Source organism: Chlamydotis macqueenii, chromosome 9, assembly GCF_036417535.1.
Source record: "Chlamydotis macqueenii isolate bChlMac1 chromosome 9, bChlMac1.mat, whole genome shotgun sequence".
In the NCBI taxonomy this organism is placed as follows: Eukaryota; Metazoa; Chordata; class Aves; order Otidiformes; family Otididae; genus Chlamydotis; species Chlamydotis macqueenii.
In genome coordinates, this window is record NC_141564.1 from 2,404,348 (window position 1) to 2,428,689 (window position 24,342).

At 46.5% G+C, this 24,342-nt stretch overlaps 1 protein-coding gene across 2 annotated transcripts; it reads left to right on the forward strand.

Annotated features, from left to right (window-relative positions):
• The first annotated feature begins 13,988 nt into the window (after positions 1–13,988).
• Positions 13,989–19,513, forward strand: SCG2 (secretogranin II). Of its 2 annotated transcripts, none has more exons than XM_086754564.1 (2): positions 13,989–14,059; positions 17,215–19,513. In XM_086754564.1, the coding sequence occupies exon 2, from the start codon at positions 17,229–17,231 to the stop codon at positions 19,110–19,112; it is 1,884 nt and encodes a 627-aa protein (XP_086610690.1). In that variant the 5' UTR covers positions 13,989–14,059; positions 17,215–17,228; the 3' UTR covers positions 19,113–19,513. The 2 variants fall into 2 exon arrangements, with proteins under 2 accessions (XP_086610690.1, XP_086610689.1); XM_086754563.1 differs by lacking the exon at positions 13,989–14,059 and adding an exon at positions 16,433–16,452.
• The last annotated feature ends 4,829 nt before the right edge of the window (positions 19,514–24,342 follow it).

A 24,342-nucleotide genomic window follows, 5' to 3' on the forward strand; every position in this document is an offset into this window, starting at 1 on the left:
CAACCATCCCGCGTGAGCACATCGCGTACCTGGGGCTCAGGAGCCATGGCTCCCCTCCCTCCCTTCCAGTACTGTGGAGAGGAAAAAGCTTGGACATCCTGGTGATGGGTGAGGGGAATTAATGTTCCCCTCAGCAGCTGGGACCTGCCCCGACCTGTCTCCGGGCACTGCGGGTCAGGTGGACCTGAGTCAGCTCTGGTCTCCAATCAAATTCTCCGTAAATTCTTTAATTTTGGTGGAAAATCTGGATGTGCAGATATTCACCGGCTCTAGGGGTGCTTCAGCCATGTGAATTGTGAATAAAAAAAATGGCACATGAAATTCTAGGCGCTAGAATGGGGAAAGAAAAGGCAACTAATTAGAAATTATTGATTTTTTTTTTTTTTTTTTTTTACTTGTTTAATATTTAGCCACCCCTAGCTGTGCTCGAACACAGCTGCAAACACAGAATGTGAGGCAGGCAATAAGGAGCGGCTGATCTCATTTTAACATCCTTTAATTAGTGCAGAAAGGCGCCCGTCGGCCGTATCTGATGAGGAACCTCTGCGTGCTGAGGCGTTCGCCGGGCCGAATTAAAATGTGATTCCAGGTGAGGCGGTTGCTTTCAGCACCATCAACAGTGAGCCCTGGGGAGTTTGTTCTTTCCAGCCGGATGACAGCTAGTGACAGATTTCTTAATATTCGGTGCAGCGGTGATGCCGTTAACCGTAAGGCGCATCAGGAGAAAAAGATTCACTGCTCTGAATAGCTGAACCTGGCCGGTTTGTTCTCACCGTTGAACGGTAAAGCCTGTGATACGAGGTGATCAGGAGTTCTTCAGTCAGACTGTAAACGGCTAGATTTTAAATTGCTGTTTGGAATTGGATGTTGCGCATCTCTTCTGCCGAACGCGTGGCGCTCTGTTACTGGGAACAAGTTCCGTGCCCAAGCGAAAACACAACAAGTTCTGGAAAGAGAAGCCCCACGACTTTGGGTGGATGTGGTGCAATGGTGACAGAGTGGCCTCGTTTCTACCCGGTTAGGAGCAGAACCTGGAAACCCGTCACAATCTCGCTTTGGAAATAGCAAACAGTCGGCGTGTCTGGGTGCTGTGGTTCATCAAGTTCATCATTTGCTTTATTTTCAGTGGTTGGGTTAATGTATTGCTGTGGTTTGTTTTACAAAGGAGAACCCGCTTTCTGCCTAGGCTCTTCCTCTTGTAGACCATCAAGTGTTAGCAGAGACAGAGGAAGAGCGACTCTTAGCAGCGTTTCTTTCACTGAGCTGGGGAAGGATGGTTGTGGGCATTCAAGACGGTTGGACCTTACCCTTGGAGATGTGATGTATGGGCAGGAAGGCTATAATCACTGCTGAGTTTCTTCGAAGTCTCCATCCAATCTGAATCCCTTGGCTGGCATATGGGTGAGTCTTGATGAAGAACAACTATACGCTTTGCCTTCAAATAGTAGAGAGCAACTGCTGGTTGTCCTAGCAAGTATTTCAAGGTTTTCCAACCCAGTGAACCTGGATGGTGCTGCAACACAGGGGCTGAAGATAGTGTTTTGCAACCGTTGCTCAAACTGAAATTTAGGTACCTTTTTACAGATACTGAAGCCAGCTCCATTAAAATGGCTACCCCTCTGGCTCCAAGAAGTTCGTGGTGATGGTCACAGTGTTCAATGTTTGGATTCTGTCTAGAAGCTAATTTCCGTAGTATTGAGAGGGAGAAAATGCCACGGAACCACGTAGTTCCAGAAAAGTCTATCTTAACAAATGCTGTATTGTGGGAAGGGGACTCTGCAGATAAAAGATATCGCTGTGAGAAAGATCAGAAGACACCCAAGAAATATATGACTGAAAGCGTCTTTGATAGTAGGCAAAGATGGTCATCGAAACCAAAAGTGTCCCAGTTACAGACACTCAGTGCAGTTCCTGTGATCCGGATCACCTAATTCCGTCCGATAAGCATTACCTTTAGTTTGGGAGTGGTTTTTCCCCTCCGTCCCATGTGAACAATTCCATTTTCCTGGCCCATTTGCAGCAGCATGTAATAGCAAAGCGCATATCTTACGGTGTTGCACGGGGTTTTGTGTCCTGGGCTGCTGGCTGTAGGTCAGCGCTTGGAGCGTTGATGGTATCCAGTAACGAGGCAGTGCCGTGTCAGATACAACTGGGTGAATTATTTGTAGCAAACAACTGATTTAATTTCTTTCCCTCAGTCCTTGAATGATCTGCTGTGAGGTTTTGACTGCCGGAGAGCTGCGTGTGTGGAATGACAATGACTGTTTTATGCAAATGGGATTCATGCTCTGGGTTGCCTATCAGCCATTCAGGGACATTATTTCTCATTATTTGCTATTTCGGCTGAATGACAGGCCTTGTGAGTCACGGGGCGTTGAGTCTGATCCCTGAATGAAGAGCTTCCAAACTCACATGGAGCTTTCCAGAGGATCTTTCAGTAGGGCCGTATGCATGCTCTGCGCGTAAACCCCGATGAAAACCCATTGACCACACCCTCCTCTTCCATTTTGCATTAGAGTCATCGAATCATGGAATGGTTAGGGTAGGAAGGGACCTTCAAAGCCCACCCAGTTCAACCCCCTGCAAGGAGCAGGGACATCTCCAACCAGATCAGGTTGCTCAGAGCCCTGGCCAACCTGGCCTGGAATGTTTCCAGGGATGGGGCATCCACCACCTCTCTGGGCAACCTGGGCCAGTGCTCCACCACCCTCAGTGGAAAGAATTTTTTCCTAATATCTAACCTAAATCTATCTCCCTCTGTTTTGAAACCATTACCCCTCATCCTGTCATAGCAGGCCCTGCTGAAGAGTCACTCCCTGTCTTTCCTGTAGGCCCCCTTTAGGAACTGGAAGGCCGCTCTACGGTCTCCCCTGAGCCTCCTCTTCTCCAGACTTCTTGATGATGTTTGTTTCTTGCGGGCAAGGAATGGGACTGCTGCCTAGTCTGTAGGGCAATGAAGTGCTTGTCTTCAGACAAAGCTTTGAGTATTTTTTGGCAGCATTTTCTTCACTCATTGGTGCAGGAAGGTGAGGTTGAACACAGAAGCAACGTGTTAGTGGTTAATGGAATGACCTGGTACAGGTTTTGCTGGTGCCACTGCAGGCGAGTTGAGCCCAACCCGCTGAGCCAGCGAGTTGAGCCGGTGCAGCCGGGCTGCGACGTTCCTACGACCCAGACTTTGTCTCTGCCTGGAAAGCAGTCAACGTTTGCCGCGTTCCGTACACAGTTTTGCAGCACGAGGTCGTGCATGAGAGCGCTCCATCATTTGTGACAGTTGCAGCTCTAAATAGGAAGTGATTAATATTTCATGATTGTTTTTCTGTAAGGCATGATTCCTGGGAGAACGCATCAGTCTGGCTTGCTGGAGAGAACGAGCCTGCCTTGCTTAGTTTCAAATCAAAATGTAGGCAGGCACTGCATGCTAATATACCTACATTAAATGAAAACTCGCTGGCTGTCTGACTAATGCTCCGCTGCCGATGCGTCAGTATGAAAGCGAACGCTGAAGTTGCAGAAACTTCTGTTTCATGTGGCAGCCTTGCAAGTTAGCTGTCTTTCTGCCTCTGTCTTTTGCGCCTTCAGTCGAGGTTTTAAACCGGTGTGAGAGGCCATGGATGTCAGCTGATTGCATTGATTGCAAAATCTTTGATTCTGATGAAAATATTCACTTTTTTCTCATTTTTAATTTTTTTTTCTCCATTCTTGAGTTGTAAGCAAACCTCCTTAAAATGTTGCTGGATTGCAGCAGAGAATAGCAAACAATTGGTCAAGGAAATGTTCTGGTATCTGTAACACGACTTTTCTGTGATGGTAGCTACTCAAAATGCGCCAAGGTAAAATATATTGGCAAATATCTTACAGAACTTCTGTTCTCATAATAGTTGGGTTTGTTTTTGTGTCACCACTGTTCCAGGTTTTTTTAAGGGCTGTTGGCAGCCTCTGAACAAGGCAGGAAGGAATGTGTAGGAATGGCAACTGCTTTGCAAGACAGCTCTGCGTTCCAAAGACACTGGAAAATAAGTTTTGGAGAAGAATGGCTTACAACATGGGAAGTTCTCTGGGACCTCATTGAGGGACAGGGTCATCTCAGAACTTTTGTCTGCAGTATCCAAGGATTCAGGGACTGAGAAAGCTGCACAGCTGAATTGCTTGGCTTTGCTTTTCTGTCTAAAAAATCCGGATAAAACAACCCCTTTGGGGCATGTGCCATTTTCTGCACGTGTAGGTATGTGATTATCCATCTATTTTAAGCTAATGTGGCTGACATGTCAGGCAAGACTTGCTCAGCATCATTAAAATTCATGTTGCTTTATGAATGTAGGGCTTAACATCAGCACAATGCAAAGCCTGAATTCCACAGCTGCTCCGAAGGTCAGCATAGTCTTCGGATAACGGGCAGTGGGAAGATGTCACATTTATCAGCGGATCGTGGGCACCCTTGTAGGTGTTGCTTTCGATGATCCAGGTAGCAATCAAATCTGCGGGCTTGTTTTACGGTCTGTTTGCCTGAGAAATCATTGTTTGTTTGTTTGTTGGGACCTGGTCTCTTGAACCACAGTGTCATTGTTGGACTTGGACTGTTGGACTTGGTTATAATGATCGTAAAAGGGAGGTTTGGTTCAGTTCGGTTTTGTCTGATGCTGCTGGCACAGAGAAGCCTCTGCAGCTCTTTTTTGTTTCCAAGTTAACGCTCTCTCGGTGCCGCTGACTGTCGATAGATGCTCGCTGAGCTCTGGCTCTCTAAGCAGCCGTGAGAGGTAACGACATAAACCTAGAATTAAGAATTGGCAGTAGTATTTCAGAATCATGGTTGGGGCTCTTGTCCAGCAAACACTGACTGCTGCTCAGAGCACTTAGATTATGTTTTTAATTTTGTGCATATTCCAAATGTATTTGGTTTTTTACAGCTGAAGCCTGTACTCTGAATTCTATTGTTTTACTGCTTTTACAAAGCAATTCTCACTTCGACGTATTTTTCCTAAGATCTCTCAAGCCTCATTTCATACCTTCCGTATCACTGTTCATCAGCTGAATTACCCTTTGGTCCCACCTCTTTGGCACAGACCCTGAAAAAGAGACTCACTGTTCCTGCCTCAGCTCCTGCACCATCTGGTCTTTCCAGCGCAGAGCCCCTGGCCGCGGTCTCCAGAGGAGCATACGTCTTCTCGACCGGGCTGCAGCTGCATCCCTAACAGCTGAACCGCTCCTTTAGCTTCCCAGTTTCTCCTGTGTTTCCTCGCATGTTACAGTTCTTCCTTCTTAATTCTTCGGGTTCTGCACAGACTATCTCCATTCTACAAAAAAAAAATAATAATAAGATGGGAATTGACATCCCTCATGATGCCTTCCACAGGAGGTGAGGGAGGACTGCTGCTACGCAGGACCAAGTCTGGACCCACCAGTGCCCACCTCCCTTGCAGAAGAGAGGACAAGGAATGAAAAAGGAGTGAATGCCCCATGGTGAAAAACAGCCATTGGAGGCTTCTACAAACAGCTGGTGAGCTGGGACAGTTTCTGCAGCTGTAATCTGAGAGAGAAGCCAAGCAGCAGCATGATGCTTGCTTCTGGAGAAAAGAAGGCTCCAGGGAGACCTCATAGCAGCCTTCCAGTTCCTAAAGAGGGTCTACAGGAAAGACGGGGAGAAACTCTTTATCAGGGCCTGTTGTGACAGGATGACGGGTAATGGTTTTAAAATAGAGGGAGGCAGATTCAGATTAGCTATTAGGAATTTTTTTTTTCCACTGAGGGTGGTGGAACGCTGGCCCAGGTTGCCCAGAGAGGTGGTGGATGCCCCATCCCTGGAAACATTCCAGGCCAGATTGGCCGGGGCTCTGAGCAACCTGATCTGGTTGGAGATGTCCCTGCTCCTTGCAGGGGGGTTGGACTGGATGGGCTTTGAAGGTCCCTTCCAACCCAAACCATTCTGTGATTTTGTGAACAGCACGTCAGGAGAAGCTGAGAAGATACCACTTCAGCAAACATGTGGTCCTGACTTCCTGATTAAAAGCAAGCAACATCAATCCAGAAGGATTATGTTTGGGTTTGTTTCTTCGTTTGTCCTATAATAATATTCATGAAACGGTTATGTAAAATTGAGAACCTCATCAATGTGATATCTGCAACAGATGGTGAAAACCTCCCTGTGTGGACAAGCAATCCATTTAGCTCTTCAGGCAAGATCTCCAGTGCCAGATGTAGAATCTGGCCTTTTGATTCAGCTTTGCGATGCGCTAGTGGAGACCCACAGCCAGCCAAACCATTCCCTGTTGGCACCACGTCTACGCAGGAGCATACGCAAGCCATGCTCGAGGTAAGGCTGGCAGTAATTCATTGAGGTGCTTTGTGGCCTGATTCATTTTTAAATGAATTGCTTTGGCCTTGAATTTCAAATTGTTTATTTTGGGTGTGTCAGGGCACTGCTATGGGATCCAGCGTCACACCAAATGCAGTAGATACAGATGAGATGATACCGGTCATGTTTTGGAAGATGGCCACCGAGTCCTTGTTCATGAGGCAAAGACGAAATAATATCACCTCAGCTGTCGCAATGCTCAGGTGATGTGTGTGGCCACAAATTTTCCCCGCTCAGTTGAAAAGTGAAGGTAAGAGGGCGTTTTCAGTGCGAGCACTTGCAGGTGGAATCCGACCGCTCAGTCCCATCCTGCAGGTTCTGGCTGAGGAGACAGGAGGAAAGCGTGCCTGTAGAGTCCATGCTTCGTTTTTAAATGTATCCGGGAGAAAATTGCCGGAGTAAGGATGCTGCAGATTGGGGGTGAGATACAATAATGTGTCTGTTTACTTTCAGGTTCAAACCCTATTGAATCTGAATTATTAGCCTGGCACTCAAGCAACTATTTTCACGACAAGGCTTCTGTCGCCTGCAGGGATCCCTGGATACAAATGGTTTGTTTTGAGTACATTTCATTTGATTGGAAAACCACCTTATGTTTAATATTTTATGCAAGAGGCTGTGTATTTTATCTCTGCTGGTACAGAATCTACCTTCTCCATCTCCTCTTCAACATGCATCCAGTTTTTTCCTCAATTCTTTCATTCTGAGGCAGAAAAAAATTATCTTATATCGCGCAGTCCTAGCTTGTGCTGAAGCTGGGCGAGCACAGCGAGGTGCCTGTACCCATTAAGCTCTTTGAACCAATATGCAGACAAGACAGTGTATGGGCTACTTACTTGTTAGGGTACCATTTTCCTACCTGAATTACGACCTACAGCTTGCCCAGCCCCGCAGGGCACATCCCAACACAGGCTGCAGGAGATGCTGGGACCAAGAGACCTGGCCATGGCTACTGGAAGACCACAAGACATCTCCTCCTCTTTGGCTTTTCTCCTTTTTGGAAAATCAGGTTGGTGGACTGGTATGCCGCCCTTTAGCCAGTGGTGGTATCTCAGCCCGGAGCTGGTTTCCATACAACCAGGCTGGCGTGTGGCTGGGTGGATTGGCCGAGAGTTTGGAAGAAGACAGAAGCCACAGCCTTGGGGCTGGGAAGGGCACTCAGCCCTTCTCTGGCGCTACGGGCAGGGTCTATCACAAGGAAAGTATTTGCCTTAGGGGAAAATCGCTGCATTTTCTCCTGATTATATGGATTTTACTTGCCAGTCAGGGTTCTGATAGCTGAGAGAGAGATGTAAGATGTAAGATTGCTATCTAAAAGCAGTTTGGAGGTCCAGGCAAATATTCTTCCCAGCTTGCAGAGGTGTTATGCGTTGTCATGTAGATTGCAGCCTGTTTGGGGAAACGGTGTCACCCGTTGACTTTTGTCATTTTGACTTTTGCTAGAGAAGGGACCAGCCTGCCGAGAACTTTTTTCCCGAGCCCAAGAGAGCTTTTCAGGATTGAGTGATAAGAAAAAGCAAATTATGGATGTTTAATCTTTTCAGGCAATGGACACATGTCCCCACCCGTACCCACCCTCTGGCTCCCACCCCATCCCACGCTGGACGGAGTGCGGTGGCTTCTCCACATGGACTTGCCTTGATCCTACAACCAACTAAACTAGCGAAGCTGCCATTGAAGCCAGCCGACTCTCCCTGGCTGTATATCCTGAAAATCAAAGTACAACCCCCAAAATAGAAACTCTCTGCTTTAATGCTGACGTAGCAAACGTTAATAGCTGTAACCACATGGGATGATGTGAATTTGTGCTCTTGTTGTGATGCAATCACTCGTGTTGATATTGAATTAACTTTTGATTTAGTATATGTTTTTAAAAAAGGACATAACATGAAGTGGTTCTGCCTTGTCCACATGAGCTACCCAGCCAAACCGTTTGCCTTCTTCTTGGTAGAAGTCATGTCCAGGAAGAAATTCTGTAATGTTGGCTCTGTGCTGTGCAGTACACCGAGTCTCTTTTTGCTATTTTTGTCACATTCATGGCCAAACGCTAAATTTGGCTTTGACCCAGATCTATAGAAATTATTGTAGTGATCAGGTTGGAACCTGTATAGGCACATACTAAGCAAAGAAGGACAAACCTACAGCCACAAAAAATGCCGTAATGGCACTGGTGAAACTAATGACACTCGCAAAGACAATGCAAGAGAAAATTGGGAAAATGTTTTGTGGCAAGGAAGCGGAGCATGGCTCCTTGCTCTCCTAGCTTTAGCAGATAGATTTGCGCACGCTGCGTTGATAAAGCACCCGTTGCCCTAATGGCTTGAGGATGGAAGAACATTTGCCCATGTGAAGTAACGCGAGCATGCTAGTTCATGCTTTGAGAATGCTAGGGTTCTCAAACCAAGATAATGAAGTTTCTGCAGAGCAAAATTGCTAAAATGATTTAGCTGAGGACTAAATCATGTAACTAGCCTCATGCACAGTTGTGAAATCACTTACATCCATTTATTTAAAGTGAAAAGTCACATAAATGTGTGTATAGATCACCATTGTGCCAACTTTTTTCACTCCCATGCAAAACCTTTGTGTTCTCTCATGGAAAAAAGCACCGCTAAAGGTCAGCTTTGCCTGACCCAAGTAACCCAAGATGTGGCCAATACCCTAGGTCGGACCCTCACACCGGCCAAGGAGCTTAGCACGGGCAGGCACCCAGTGAAGCGGAGTCAAAACAGTTTGTCTCAGGTTGTTGTCACAGCTGCTCTGAAGGACTCGGAGGTTTCGGTTAAATAATCTCCAATGATTTTTGGGTGATCTGTGCTGTTTCTCCAACTGCCAAGCCATGGTTGCTTTGTCTCCTTGCCAGCAGTGATATGACTTTGTTATAAGGAATCATCTTCTTTTAGTTGTTTTTTTTTTGACTCAGCTTTGGCAAAGGAAATTTGGCTGGGGCTGGAGTACGGGCTGCACCTTCTTTATCCGCACGACGCTAAAAGTTGCTGGGCCATGCGAACTCTCGTGGGTGACGCATCATTAAAAACTTCCCCGAGGACAACGAGCCCCGCTGCTGAGCTCCTCGGGGTGTCAAGGAGAGGGGAGCCTGCCCCACGCCAATTAAAACTCTTTTCTCCACTTCTCCTTGGCAAGGTGCAAAGAAATCCTCTTTTCATGCTCAATGACTAAAAATAAATCCTATTTTGGGCTTCAGAAGCAGCCGCATGACTAAAATGAGCCGTTCGGTTTCATTCATGTTTGCTGTCTATTAATCCGTTCTCCTCACCCTCAGCAGGGTATGACTCAGGGCTTCGCATTGTCTTCCTCCTGAAACGATCCGTGTTTTGACTTTAAATTCTGCCGTCTGACGTAAAGCAGTGCTGAAATGATGACACTTTGATCCAGCCAGCTCCCAGGAGGCTCTTGATCTTTACTGTCTGGTAAATGCGGCGCTCAGAACAGCTATGCAGAGCAGATACTGGTTTGGTGGTTGTTTTTTTTTTTTTTACACCAAATGTTGGTAAGCAGCTGTCACAGGCTTGTGAAGAGCCTTGAAACTCCACGGAAGAAAATATGTGAGTATGAATGTGGGGGAGGCCTGGAGATAAAAATAGTTCTGCGATTATATGAGAAGGCATATAGTCCTTAATCTGTTGGTGTTTCGCTATTCCTGTCCATGATACTCCAACTGGGGGCCGTGCTGGAACAAGTATCACAGTAAACTCTTCCCCTGTTGATTCATCGGCTGCTTTTCCAGGCTCCTTCCCATGGAGGCGTCTCTCCTCCAGCCCTAGCTGAGCTGATAGGCCTCATCCACCTACCGTGACCTTCAAAGCCCATCCATCTAGAGGGTCAAGGAGCAGGGACATCTCCAACCAGATCAGGTTGCTCACAGCCCCGGCCAACCTGGCCTGGAATGTTTCCAGGGATGGGGCATCCATCACCTCTCTGGGCAACCTGGGCCAGTGTCCCACCACTATCCTGTTCTTGAAATGTCCCTACGGAGCGAGGAGCAAACCTTCAGAGAAGTGTGCCGGTCAATGAGCACAGAACCTACTTAATCTCATTGCAGTGTGGAATAAATCCTAGTGATCCGCGGCCCCCAGGTGCTTGCTTTGACATCTATTCTTTTGAAGGACTGCGGTTACCAACTGCAAAGCCCTTACTTTTCCTTACAGCGTTCTATTTTTCCCTCCCCTTACAGCTCTGGTAATGACATTTGAGCCATTTTTTATGTACTGCATTTAGGGAGGCCAAAAATGTTTGCATACAAAGATGGCTGATCTCTCAAGCACGCGAGATGAGCACAAAATCACAATTCTAATGGTGGATACAAGCAGAGTTCAAGTATGTTGAAATTAAAATAATGTAGAAGAATCTGTATCTGTGATGGCAGATGAACTTTTTCTGAGGAAAGCAAACCTCACATTACGTAGAGAATAAAGGCAGAAATTCAAGTCAGATACGAGCTGAATTTTAAATGTGACGGTGGCACTTATTCTGCAAGAAATGCCATGTCTGTAATGAATTGTAAATTATTTTTAGTTGCCACTGGAAACGGAGGAAGAGGGGAAGAAATAATCAATATTGACACAAGCCCGCTTTATTTTTTAAGCAGCGCTGATCTTTGGTGACGCCAGTTAGAGGAGAGGAGAGCTAGAGCTGAAGTGAAATGCCCAAACTGCAAACTATCGCGGTGTTTTGGGAAGAGCCGCAGTGGCCGGACGAACGTGCCGCCTGCTGCTGTGCTCACTGCTGGGCTGATTGTGCTGTCGAGATGGCTGCTCTGTCCTCTCATGGCAGACGCGGTGGGAGGCAGGTTGCACCCGGAGACGGCGATCTGTGGACAGTGGTGGTGCTTGCCGCTGTCACCCCACCAGCGCTGGTGCTGTCTGGAGGCTGGGGAACGACGCCAAGCGCGGTGTCAATCCTTGCTACCACCCAAAGTCAAGTTGTCTGACTTTTCTTTCTCCATCAACTGTAGGGATGATGACCCTCCAGTTGGGTACAACACACCTCCATGGGCTGGAGTCCTCTTGCCTCTACCACGGTGAGGTTCCCCCATCTACCCATTGCCTTTTTTCCTACATGAAACAAAAAAAAAACCCCACAAAATAAAAGGTCTCTGAAGCTTTGCTTACTCTTAAGTGAGCGTGCAAGACGCAGGGTGGACTGACCAACTTTTGGCGACTCGTGATGCATAGCTAGGTAAGGTAGAGCACGTGGGAGGGCAAGCCGGTCAGAGAAACCGTTGCATCCACTGCTGGTCTGTTTGTGGGATCCACAAAAGGATGCAGCGTGGTCAAAGCGCGCTCAGAAAAAACAAGGTAAAAAGTTAGAGAGTTGATATTGAGCTGGTCCTGATGCAATTTCCTAAAAATTCAGAGATGCTGTGATGCCATCTTGCTCTTGTAGAGAATGCCATGGAACTTCTGATGACAGCACAGATCGAACTTTCTGTTGCATGACTCATGCTGAGGAAAAGAATGCCATACACTCCTCAATTTGGGGAAAAAAAAATAAATGCATTTACTAAGGCCGACTGTGCGGATGCCATCAGTTGTAAGCACAAAGCCCAGGCAACGTTTTTGACGGGGAGTAAAATTGACAGCGGGTCTGTGGATACCCTTTGGTAAGTTTTATCCACTGAACCCAAAATAGCCCTGGCAGAGACCTGAGCCAAGCGTGTGCCTGACTTCACGCGCTGGAAATCTCAAGCGAGCGGTGAAGGAGCAGCGGGAGGGCTCGTGCTTGTGCGCCGAATTCCTCGGAACTGTCTGAAATAAACGCTGATGCTGACGACCAGGGATGGGTGTATGGGGGCAACGGGGTGATTTCATGGGAAAGAATTTGCGCTTCTTTTTGTGTTTTTTCTGTTTCTTTTTTTTTTTTTTTTCTGTTTTGTGAGAATTTTCCCAAGGGGCTCGGGTGTATTAGTGATAACGTCTGCAACTCCACGTTTTATGGGGGTTCAGAGCCCTGCCGCCGTGGGGTTGAGCGATATGGTTCCCAGCTGATACAGTGATGGGCGCGAGCATTTTGGGTGCTACCTGGGACCTGAATAAAGCTACTGCTGAAGCTGCGCCCTTTTGTCTGTGTTCATGGCTGTGATTATTTCTACCTTGCCGTTCTCACGACAATTTAATTTTGTAACATCTATTAGTTTGGAAGGTACATTCATCCTGGGTATTTTTTTTTTTTTACATTTTGTGCTGCAAAAGGTCAAAATTGTCAGGAAGGATTTATTCTGGGGGGAAAAGGAGTCCTTCTGTAAAAGGCAAAGCAGAACAACCTTTCTGGAATGGGAAGGAAGCAGAAGGAAGGAGCTCAACCCCAGCACAGCAGCGGAAGCGGCATGTTCCGTGTCGTGCTTTCCGACACGCGGCACAGCGGTATTCGGTATTTTTGGCGGCGGCGCCACGGGTGGGTATTCGCTCGCTGGTTGCATCCCCGCTTGGGGAAGCGGGCTTAAAGCCGTGCTGCCCGCCGGCCCCCGGGGTCAGGGAGCGACGGTGGGGGGACCCTTCTGCCTTAGCATAACTGTGCTACCGTGGCTCAGCCGATGGAGTAAAAGAAAAAAAAAAAATAGAAAAGAATCCAACCCGTGGCCATTAAAAGGCCGTGACCTTGCTGCCCCCCGCCCAGTTTGGCTCGCGCTCCCCTTGGCCCCCGTGCCTGCCCCGCAGCCCCGGGCCTGTGCCCCTCCTGCTGCCCCGGCTCACCCGCAAACCCCAGGCGTTGCTCGGCCTCACGCAGCCCCCGCGCCCCCCGCCCCCCCGCCCCTGGCTGTGGCAGCTGAGAAACAGAAGGCGCTGCCTGTACTGTCTGCCTGCTGGGTTTGGTGGGGTGTTTTTTAAAAAAAATCCTCTTTTTTCCCTCTTTCTTCCTTTCTCCCTTTATCTCCTCTTTCTTTTTTCCTTTTATTTTCACCTTTTTGTCTTTTTTTTCCTTTTATTTTTGTCTTTTTTTTCTTTTTCCTTTTTTTCTCTTCCTTTTCTTTTTGTCCATTTCCCTTTTCCCTTTTTTCCTTTTCTTTTTTTGTCCTTTTTCCTTATTTCTTCTTTTCCTTTTCATCTTCTTTTTTTCCCTTTTCCCTTTTTTCCTCTTCCTTTTTTTATTTTCCTTTTGTCTTTTTTCATTTTCCCTTTTTTTTCCTTTTCCTTTTTCCCTTTTCTTTTCTTTTTATCTTCTTTTTTCCTTTTCCCTTTTCCTTTTCTTTTTATTTTTTTTAATTTCATTTTCCCTTTTTTCCTTATCCTTTCCTTTTTCCTTTTTCCCCTTTTCTCCTTTTTTCCTTTTTTTCTTTTTCTTTTTTCTTTTCTTTTTATCTTCTTTTTTTCCTTTTCCATTTTTTCTTTTCCTCTTTTTTCATTTTTTTTCCTTTTCCCTGTCCTTTTTTCCGTTTCCCTCTTTTTTATTTATCCCCCTTTTCTCCCCCCTCCCCCCCCAACCCCCTTTTCCTCGTGTCCCCTCCCGCGTTCCTTTCCCCCCGTACCCCACACCCGGGGGCTGGTGGCGGTGGGGGGGAGGGGTTGGTCGCTCCCCACCCCCGGTGCGGGGCGGCTCCCCGCGTTCCCGCGGGCGCGGCGCGGGCCGGGCGGGGCGTGGCAGCGCGGTGACGTCAGGCGGGGCCCGGCCGCTATAAGCGGGCGCTGTCCCGGTGCTGAAAGCGGCGGCGGGGAGCGGCGGGAGCGGCGGCGGGAGCGGCGCTGCCAGGTAGGGGCTGCGGCGGGCTGGGGCGGGGCGGGGGGGCCGGGGACCCCTCTGCCGCTGCCCCGGGCCGGAACCGGCACCCGGAGGAGGAGGAGGGTGAGCGGAGCGGCGCGGGAAGGCGCTGGGGTGGCGGCTGGCGTTTGCTGCGAAACGCATACGGCGCACTTACAGAGCCGCAAACAGATACCTGTTTTTAATATATATTTTTAAATATATATATATATATACACACACACACACCGATGTGTTATCAGCGTCGCTGGTGGCTGAAGCCAGGAGGTATCACGGTTTCTCTTTGCAGTGGCGTTCAGCCGTGCCGGCTCGCCGACGCAGCGCTCGGGCCGCGGCAAAGCCGTCAGGCGAGAGGCTGCTGTGGGTGCGAGCGCGACCCGACTCGCTCTCCAGACATGCCCCTTCACAAACAACCATCGCAGTCATTCGGAGCTGCTTGGAGATTGGGGTTTTTTCCCTTCTCCTCACCCCATTGCTATTTTGTTCGTGTTTTGAAGTCCCTTGCAGGGTAGAGGGTTAGAGAAGCTCTAAAAAAGCAAATTCACTGCAGTCGCATTATTTATTGCAAAAGTAAATGGGAGGAAGAGCGCGTGATAGATTCCTTTATTTTCCTCATGGAAAACGGCTGTTGGATTCCCCCCCCACCCCCAATTCTCAGGGCAGGGCAGGACTCATCTATAGGAAAGCGTATGAGTTTTCATCGCAAATTTTCACTGGAAACATTACGTTCACATCAGAGACGACTGCCGAGAGAGACTGAGAGAGAAAATTACTGCTGCCATGGAAACATCCCAGAAAGGCGATTAATTGTTTCGTCTGTTTTCTGGGGAACTTCTCTCAGTCTGCGTTGTCTTTGTACGCAGCAAATTGTGAACTCAGTCACCTCGTTTTTTGTAAATAGGAACTTCTCCATGTGTTGGCCAACTGGGGAGGAGTCCTCTTACCCTAGATAACGCAGTGTATTTAATGACAAGGTTTTATGACCTGAACTTAAAGCTTTTAGAAGAAATCTTTCCCAAATCCATTTGACAAGGCTTTCAAGTATCATGTACCAATAAATAAGAAGTTAAAATTGATCTAGAGACAAATACACCTAAAATATCTAGAGAGGAGCCAATGACCCATTATTTCTGTGAAGGAAATATCTGGTTGAGGCACATCCTTGTGGAACGCTGAACGAAACTTTGCCTGGCTGTGTGCGTTTTGATGTTAACGGGATGCTGGCGACTCTTAGAGAGGCTGTGACAATACAGAATTGTCTGCAGTGAGGGCGGCTGAGTTCCAGGTCTCTGCGAGTGGGAGGTGCCTGGCAGATAATTATGGAACAACTCTCCCTTCCCCCATCCCTCGGGAAGGACAGAGTTTCTCACGCGCTAGTCAAAATAACTCTCTTCGTAACCAGTCTCTCTCTGCTGGAAAAGAAAGTCTTGATGTCATTTATTTGCCATAATAAGTGGCAAAGTGCTTTTTTTTTCTTTTTTTTTCCATGGAGGTGTACATTTATGTCTAAGACTAGCACCTTTTCTGAGATAGAAAATGAACAAATCCTTTGTAAAATCAATGCTCAAGGATATCCAGGCTTGAGTAGTCAGAAATTTTTGGGGGAGAATTGCTCTCTATTACGCCTGTTAGCTTGCCTGGGCGCACGAAGGGGAGAAAACCAGCTCTCCGAACTGCTACTGCTTTAATTATTCAGTAAGGCACGTGATGTTAGGAAGGAAAACTGAGCAGAAAAAATCCACAAGTGAGCTGAAACGAGCATATTCGTGCTCACTTTCTGCTTACAGCAGTGGGTAAACAGTGGTGTTAGAGAGCTCTCTCAGTCTGTCGTGAATCACCAGCGTCTCAACAGGAGGCTTTTACCAAGCCAAAAACCAAAGGAACCAAAATAGGGCAGTTAATCAAAGTGCTTTCTATCTTTATCATTTTTTTCCTCATTTTTATGCTTTATTTGTTAATGCAACTGGATCAGAAAAGAGATAAATCTGTCTCCCAGCGTATCAGTGCCTGAGCATCTCCTAGGAAATAAGTGACGGCAATTTTTCCCTTCACTGGGTGGAGGGTGCTCAGCTCCCTGCAGGCTGGGCTTGTGTGGCTCCATCCTCGTACGCAGTGATGCTATAATCTGCTTAATTCAGTTGGAGGCATATTTTTTCCCGTTTCTGTTCCAGAGTTTATTGTTGGCTGGCGTAAGCAGGGCATACCGACTAGATGTGGGCTTCTGCTGATCTATCCTAACTGAATTTAGCTGACTTTTGCCAATGGCCACGTTTCTGCCTGACCTGGGACCTGATTCAATTTCTGCTGAATTGAATGAATGAAATCACCACGCAGAACCTACCGACTCGAGCTCATTTCCGAGATGGGTTTTAAAGGATTCAAAAGTAAAATTATATGGTACCTTTGGGATAAATTATAGTTTGTCCTTCGTATAGAGGACTGTTACCCGTAGGAAAATGGTTCACTCTTAACTAAGATTCACCTGTAATACAAATAATATTTTTAAAAATGAAATAGCAAGAAAGGAAGTAATAACACTAACAATAATGACAGAAATAAACTTGCAAGTCATTTTTTATGCCGTGTTCTCCACTTCATCGCATTAATTTTACTGCCATCTAGCACCATCAGCAACTTTCCCCTGGCATGAAATTAGATGCTCTATGGAACAATCTTACAAAATAATTCTGCATGCAGTTTTAATATTAATATTTATACGTCATTTAAATGTATGGCTCTATTGATTTTACCATTTGAAGCCTTGATTTTAATCAAAATGACATCTCTATGGGCATTTCATGAGCTATATAGGATTTCTATTTTATACTTTGATGCTGCCATTGGAAAATTGATGTTCATAAAGCACACTGAGCATGGAGATAAGAAATTTCTAGCACAGGAAACCCATAGTTTCCGGTGAACTGAGGAAGCATAGGAAAGATTTGGAAAATCTCAAATTTCCACCAAAATATATGGCTTCTGTGTATGAATTATATTAGGTTTCCATAATTAATAAAAACAGGTACAGTACTGGTGGTATTTTTCAGGATGAGTTCCAGATTAAACTAACAATCTCTATTTTGCTTCTCAGTTTCCTGTCTCCATATATTAACTGCTTCTTTTTTCTTCTTCTTCTTTATTTCAAGGAAATATTTTCAATATGGCAGAACCCAAAACCTTCCGGCTTGGAGCAGCCAGCGCTCTCACCTTTTTCTTTGCCCTGATCTGTTGGGTTGATGCAGCTTCCTTCCAGCAGCGTCAGCTGCTTCAGAAAGATCCAGACTACGTAATGAAAAACTTACAGAGGCTCCCAAATCCCGATATGATCAAAGCTTTGGAATACATAGAAGACCTTCGCAAGCAAACTAACAAGGGAGAAAGCAGCCCTGATTACAGCTCTTACCAAAGCGTCCCCTATCTGCTGCAACAGAAGGAAAGCAAAGACCAGGTTCACCTAGCAGACAACGTAAGGGATTCTTTGACCAAAGATGAATCCCAATGGGTTAAGGTAATGTTGGAAGCCTTGCGGCAAGCCGAGAAAGAGTCAAAAGCTGGCCCAAAGGAGAATAAACCTTATGGCCTGAGTTCAGATAACAACTTTCCAGCTGGAGTTACCGATGATTACGAGGCTTACAAGTGGCCTGAGAGGTGGCAAAAATATCTGAAAATGCCACTTGGGCACTATGAAGACAGTTCAAGAGACAATCCTTTCAAGCGTACTAATGAAATAGTGGAAGAGCAATACACACCCCAAAGCCTTGCTACGTTGGAGTCTGTGTTTCAGGAGCTGGGGAAGATGGCGGGACCCAGTAACCACAAGAAAGAAAGGCTGGATGAGGACCAGAAATTGTATACGGATGATGAAGATGATGTATATAAAGTGAATAACATTGCCTATGAAGATGTAGTTGGAGGAGAAGATTGGAATCCCATAGAGGAAAAAGTGGAAAGTCAAACCCAGGAAGAGATAAAAGATAGCAAAGAGGAAATTGATAAACATGAAGAGGAGATTGATGATGAAATGAAAAGATCGGGGAAACTCAGCTTCCTTGAGGATGACATAAGAAGAGACAATAAAGATGAAATGTCAGAGGACGTTTCAAAGCTAATGAATTATTACCTGAAGAGGCTCATGGGCAGTGCGGGGAATAGGAAATTAAGGACTGGAGGAGAACTGGAGGAAAAAAGAGCACCCACGTTTTTGGAGAAGCAACTCGACCCTCAGTCTATAGCTCAGCTGATAGAAATCTCAAGGAATCTGCAAATTCCTCCTGAGGATTTAATAGACATGTTGAAAGCTGGAGAAAAAAAGCAGCTTCAGAATGAAAGGCTGGAAGCAGAGCAGGAAGCAGAATTCCCAGAAGACCTCGACGAGATCGCTGAAACCAATCTGGGACAGAGCGATATATTTAAAAACAATGTGAACTCTAAAAACGGGTACGTGAAGCAGCCTCTTAATGTTATTCCAGAAAACCTACCAGAAGACCTCAATATTGAAGATATTGTCAGTCTTCTGGGAACTGACAATTTAGCTAGTCAGAATCCCTCCTACTTACTAAATCGGCTTAATCAAGAAAATGATTTGCCGAGACTGTCTTATCTTCCCAGAAGACTGAAAGGGCACCCGTTTCCTAAAGCTGCCTGGATGAACGACTTGGAGAGGCGACAGATGGAGTACGAGAAGCTGAACGAGAAGGATGAAGAGCTGGCCGATTACTTGGCAAAGGTGTTGGCAAAATATCCCGAAGTTATCAATACGAACCAGATGAAACGAGTCCCAGTTCCAGCTTCTGAGAGCGACCTGCAGGAAGATGACCGGCTGGAGCAGGCCATCAGAGAGCACCTAAGTCAGCTGGGACCGCAGGAGGCCGCCAAGTTGGCTTCGCTCAGCAAAAGGCTTTCCATGGCTGGGGAAACCGACGACACACAAAACAGGCAGTACCTGGATGAGGATATGCTAGCGAAGGTGCTGGAGTATCTAAAACAGGAGAAATCAGAGCTTGAAAGAGATCACATTACTAAAAGGGCAATGGAAAATATGTAATGGTTCCCCAAATATTATTTCTCTTCAACGTGTTGACTTCTATCCCAATTCAGTTGTGGTTTATTCCCGCTCTCCCACTAAACAACCTATGGTAGACTACTTACCACTGAACAGTCTGCGTATCTTTCTCAGAGCTGTTATATTGTTTATGGATATACTTATATATGTTACAAATCACGGGGCAAACACCAAATTGCTTCGAGTGTTTTGAGAAACAATTTCATGAAACCAAGTAAAACTATCATATGTAAACAAATGACCTTTGCATTCTTAATAAAACATGATAAATGAAGAGTGACAATTATAATTTGAATTTTTTAAGATTAATTGGATTATTTTGTTACTGTCTGTAGTGTTTTTTGTGGAGTATCGAATAAAAAAAATAAAGCATTATATATATAGTTTTATTTACAAGGCTTTTTCTATTCAGTGTTTTATTGTTGATGAATAAATTATTTCTGGACAATAGACTGTGTTTCTGTGTGGCCGTTGATAAAGTCATACTGATTTGAAACAGAAACATATATTTTCACTTCTATAGCCGGCGCCTCTGGAGTTTGTTATTTTACCGTAGCATATACTCTTGGTTTTCTGGGCTGTAAGGGCAGCGACTGGCATTATCTTTAAGAAGGGCAATGTGCACCTGACGAGCTTGTGGAAGTCTATCTCAAAACAGAGGGAGATAGATGTAGATTAGATAGTAGGAAAAAATTTTTTACACTGAGGGTGGTGGAGCACTGTCCCAGGTTGCCCAGAGAGGTGGTGGGTGCCCCATCCCTGGAAACATTCCAGGCCAGGTTGGCCGGGGCTCTGAGCAACCTGATCTGGTTGGGGATGTCCCTGCTCCTTGCAGGGGGGTTGGACTGGGTGGGCTTTGAAGGCCCCTTCCAACCCAAACCATTCTGTGATTCTATGATTCTGAGTCTACCAGGGTAGTAACTGCATTATCTTTTCTGAAAATTGGGCCCCACATAATTGATGACGATGTACGTCTTGGGAGTGGGAGGAAGAGAAACGATCCATCCAGTTAAGACAGACTCTATGATGAAGCTCTAGAAAAAAAAATACACAATTGAACCTTGAGCGTGTGTATGGGCAGCTCTGGGAAGCTCTGTAGACGTGTTCCTTGCCATCTCTCCTGATGGCTACCACGAAGAAGGACAGGCTTCAAGGCAAGGCAAGCAGAGAACTCACCCTGTAGGTAACATCTAACAAAAACATTATTTCTTATTTCGTAAAATGACTGTCACATGTACACATAAGTGTACCGAGAACCTTTATTGTTCACTGCATTGCCTGGATGCTTGGAATGTCTCTTGAGCTCCTGTTAAGACCTGCAGTGGATGTTCTGGAAAAGCTCTGACTCTTTTACGGAATGAAACGTGCTTGTGTAACTCCGTGAGTCAGACATGCTTTCCACCAGGACAGCTCAGGCATCAGCGTTTCCAGGATTATAGTTTAAAAGTGGTTTTTTTCTCCTGTGGGATCAGTCAGCAGCTCGTCTCTGCTAAGGTGGGTGGGGATGATTTTTGACGAGGCAATGTCTAATGAAGCCAAGTACAAAGGCTGCAGAAACAAGACTTTGTTGCATCTTTTGTGCCACCGTTACCCTGAGCAATCGCAGACGCTGGGCTTTCAGTCAGAGCTCTTGCTTTGGGCCACGGCAAAATTCTTCTGTTTCCTGCTACTTGGATGAGTCAAAACTCAACGGAATTAAAAAAAAAATACCAGAGTGAAATTCACTTCTGTGCTCTAAAGAAGGACAAACCTGTTGCCTTTCATGATGGCAGCTTGGAACCACCGTATTATACCCAAAACAAAATTGTGCTTTTACAAAATATCAATTTTTATCACCTTGATTCCTAGTACTGTTGTTCTCATGGATCCTAATACTGCTCCTGAGTCCAGAAAAATTTATTTTGGTTAAATCAGTAACATTTAATACTTGAATACGTAATACCTAAACCCAGGGAAGAGTAGTAACAAGAAGAATACTGAGAATTAAATGACCATCCCTGGAAACGTTCAAGGCCAGGCTGGATGAGGCTCTGAGCAACCTGATCTAGTCGGGGGTCTCCCTGCTCCTTGCAGGCTTTGGGCTTTGAAGGTCCCTTCCAACTCTAACCATTCTATGATTCTATGATTCTATGACTATTTGCAGTTTTCAGTGAGCGAGTTTCAGAATTTTCTGGTTGCCTTCCAAGGTCATATTTCACCAGGACACTTTATTTACTGCCCTTATTCACACACACGCACATAGACAGCCCCAAAGCCTACCCCTATAGCCAGGATCTTGCCGCCTGGACGTGGCCATGGCCCGCGTGCTGCAGCGTGGAGCTGGCAGCGCGGAGCAGCTGGGGGTTGTGCGGGGCTTTGGGCACTCGCAGCTTTGATGGAGGCGTTTGCGAACACGATGTTTAACACATGTAACAAACACTGTCGTGATATCAGGCCCAATGATTAAAAATATCTTTAGCAGGGTTGGGCAAAGTTCAGTGAAGAAAACAGTAAGCTTTTTTCCCCTGTAACTGCCTTTCTTTCCTTCAACAGTGACATACAACAGTGCTTTAAAAAGGAACTTTTCCATTTTTCCCTCAGCAGCTGCCGAGCCACAAGCTCGGAGGAGCATCCCCCTCGCCCCTGAGACGCAGGGCTGAGCAACACGTTTCTATGGCAGCCGGGAGGCAGCCGGGAGGCAGCCGTGCCACCTCCCAGCAGCGCATCGCAGCGCCGAGGAAACCAAGATGAATGTGCTTTGAGGTTCCAACATTCACTTCTGCTTTGTCCTGAAAATGAACTCGGATGGCCTCCGCCACAGCCCAGCCAGCCCTGCCACAGGCTCGATGCTCTTCCTCCCCTGGTGCCGACACCTCTGGCACTGCCGATCCCCTAAGGCCACCGAAGGGCCCCAGACCTGAGAGCCTTCCCGAGGGACATTCATTAGTCAATACTTTCTTCAAGTGGGAAACAAAATTACACTGAGGGTGGTGGAGCACTGGCCCAGGTTGCCCAGAGAGGTAGTGGATGCCCCATCCCTGGAAAAATTCCAGGCCAGGTTGGCCAGGACTCTGAGCAGCCTGATCTGGTTGGAGATGTCCCTGCTCCTGGCAGGGGGGTTGGACTGGGTGGGCTTTGAAGGTCCCTTCCACCCCAAACCCTTCTGTGATTCTAAAACTGTCAGGCTGTAGGCTTTGGGTTTTTTTAAAGTCAATATAAGAGGCTGATTGCATTAAAACAATGAAGTTTTACAACATAGATGTTAATTTAGTCTGCTATTATTATTACTCCTACCTTTTTGGCTGCTTTCATTTTTTTTTCCAAAATAATGATTCCAGCAAAAGGACAGAGGTTCACAGGTCCCTGTCTTGGCCACTGCTCCTTGAGCACACTACCAGGCAGTAATTTACCTAATTTACAAGGTGTGCGGAGGACCTAGACAAGATGCCGCACAAAAGAAACACGTCCAAGTGTGACCGGTGGTAGCTTTAGGCTCCTCGGTTTCGTTCCCCTTCTACCACAGCCCGTAGCACTCCCTTCTGCTGGGCGACCCGGGCTTCCGAGCTGACCCAAGCCCTGGGGAGCTCTTTGGCACGAACACTGCCTCCGGGATCTTGTTCAAGGAGAGCTCAGTGAAACTTTTGGACACAAGAATGATTTTGGATCTAATGAGCCACCTATGCATAAGGGACACATTCTTTCAGAGACTGTGCAGAAGAAGAAAATAAGCTTTGGACAATGCAAACCTTGATACGGGTAAATGCGTCATTTGTTAGAAGAGCATCTCGCTTACGGGGTGTAGAAGCCGTAAGGGACTTTATTATTTGTGATTCATCTTCATAAACCAAAAAAAAAAAAAGGGATATTGAGCTTGAAATAACAGAATTGCATGTCGTACAACAGAACTACGTGGAAGTTTCAAGCTGAAAAGGGACATCAATAGCTTTTCCTCTTCTAGCCACAGAAAATCCAACTAATCTCCCTGTGAAGCACTTTATTTCTTACAAATGAATCTCCTACTCCTTTTTAAAGTTAAACAAGCCAATATTGATACCCTTTTGGTAGCTATCAGTGTCTCTTGCCGTGTAACCAAAGCTGCTGCAGAAGAGCAGACCGTTATACCTGGATGCGCGAGGCAACATTACCAAAATGTACGTCATGACATGAGATCCGCTGCGTCAAACCGCTCTGGCGCGGCCCCTTGCAGAGAGGTTGTGTGGGGCTTAATTGTCCTTAACAGCCACAGCCGCTTGGGCTTTCGTTTCTCCATGCTTTCCGTTTTCCTTAGAGAGCAGTGGGACAAACAGCCGTGTTGTTAATGATGCACACAGTGTACATAGCCCACAACAGATGCACCACCGCGCTGGTGGTTATGATTCCGTACCAAATAAAGTGAACACCCAGCAATTTTTATGAAGTAAAGAGTGGATTTAGAGGCCAGGCTGAGAGAGTTGGGGCTGTTCAGCCTGGAGAGGAGGAGGCTCTGGCGAGACCTTAGAGCGGCCTTCCAGTGCCTAAAGGGGGCTGCAGGAAAGGTGGGGAGAGACTCTGCAGCAGGGCCTGGTGTGACAGGACGAGGGAGAATGGGTTTAAAATAGAGGGAGGTAGATTCAGATTAGATATTAGGAAAAAATTTTTACGCTGAGGGTGGTGGAGCACTGTCCCAGGTTGCCCAGAGAGGTGGTGGATGCCCCATCCCTGGAAACATTCCAGGCCAGGTTGGCCGGGGCTGTGAGCAACCTGATCTGGTTGGAGATGTCCCTGCTCCTTGCAGGGGGGGGTTGGACTGGGTGGGCTTTGAAGGTCCCTTCCAACCCAAACCCTTCTGTGATTCTATGATTTTTAATTCCTCTTTCGTACAATGATTTGACAGCATCCCAGATGCAGCTGGTTTGTACTGACTATCAGTGTCTTTTGTCCAGTGAAGAAAAATATTTCTGCTCACATCTTCCTCTTAAACCCTGCAGTAAGCTTCATCATGTTCTCATCTTTAATGTCCTCCCCAACAAGCAGATTGAGCAGAGCACCTTCGTGCAGACCTGAGGGAGTTCTTCACACATACACTGATTAGGGGAAGAGCCTGTGGATGGAGGAGGAGCTGACAGAGAGCTTATGCGTCAAGATTAAAGGGAGGGCAGGGACAGGGGACCTTAAGGTGGGGGTTCTCATACAGGCCACCTGGCCAGGAGGACAGAGCAGATGAGGCGCTCTATAGCCAGACAGGAGCAGCCTC

Excerpts from the sequence above, each read along its gene's own strand:
- SCG2 (XM_086754564.1), top strand. The coding sequence starts at position 17,229 with ATGGCAGAACCCAAAACCTTCCGGCTTGGAGCAGCCAGCGCTCTCACC.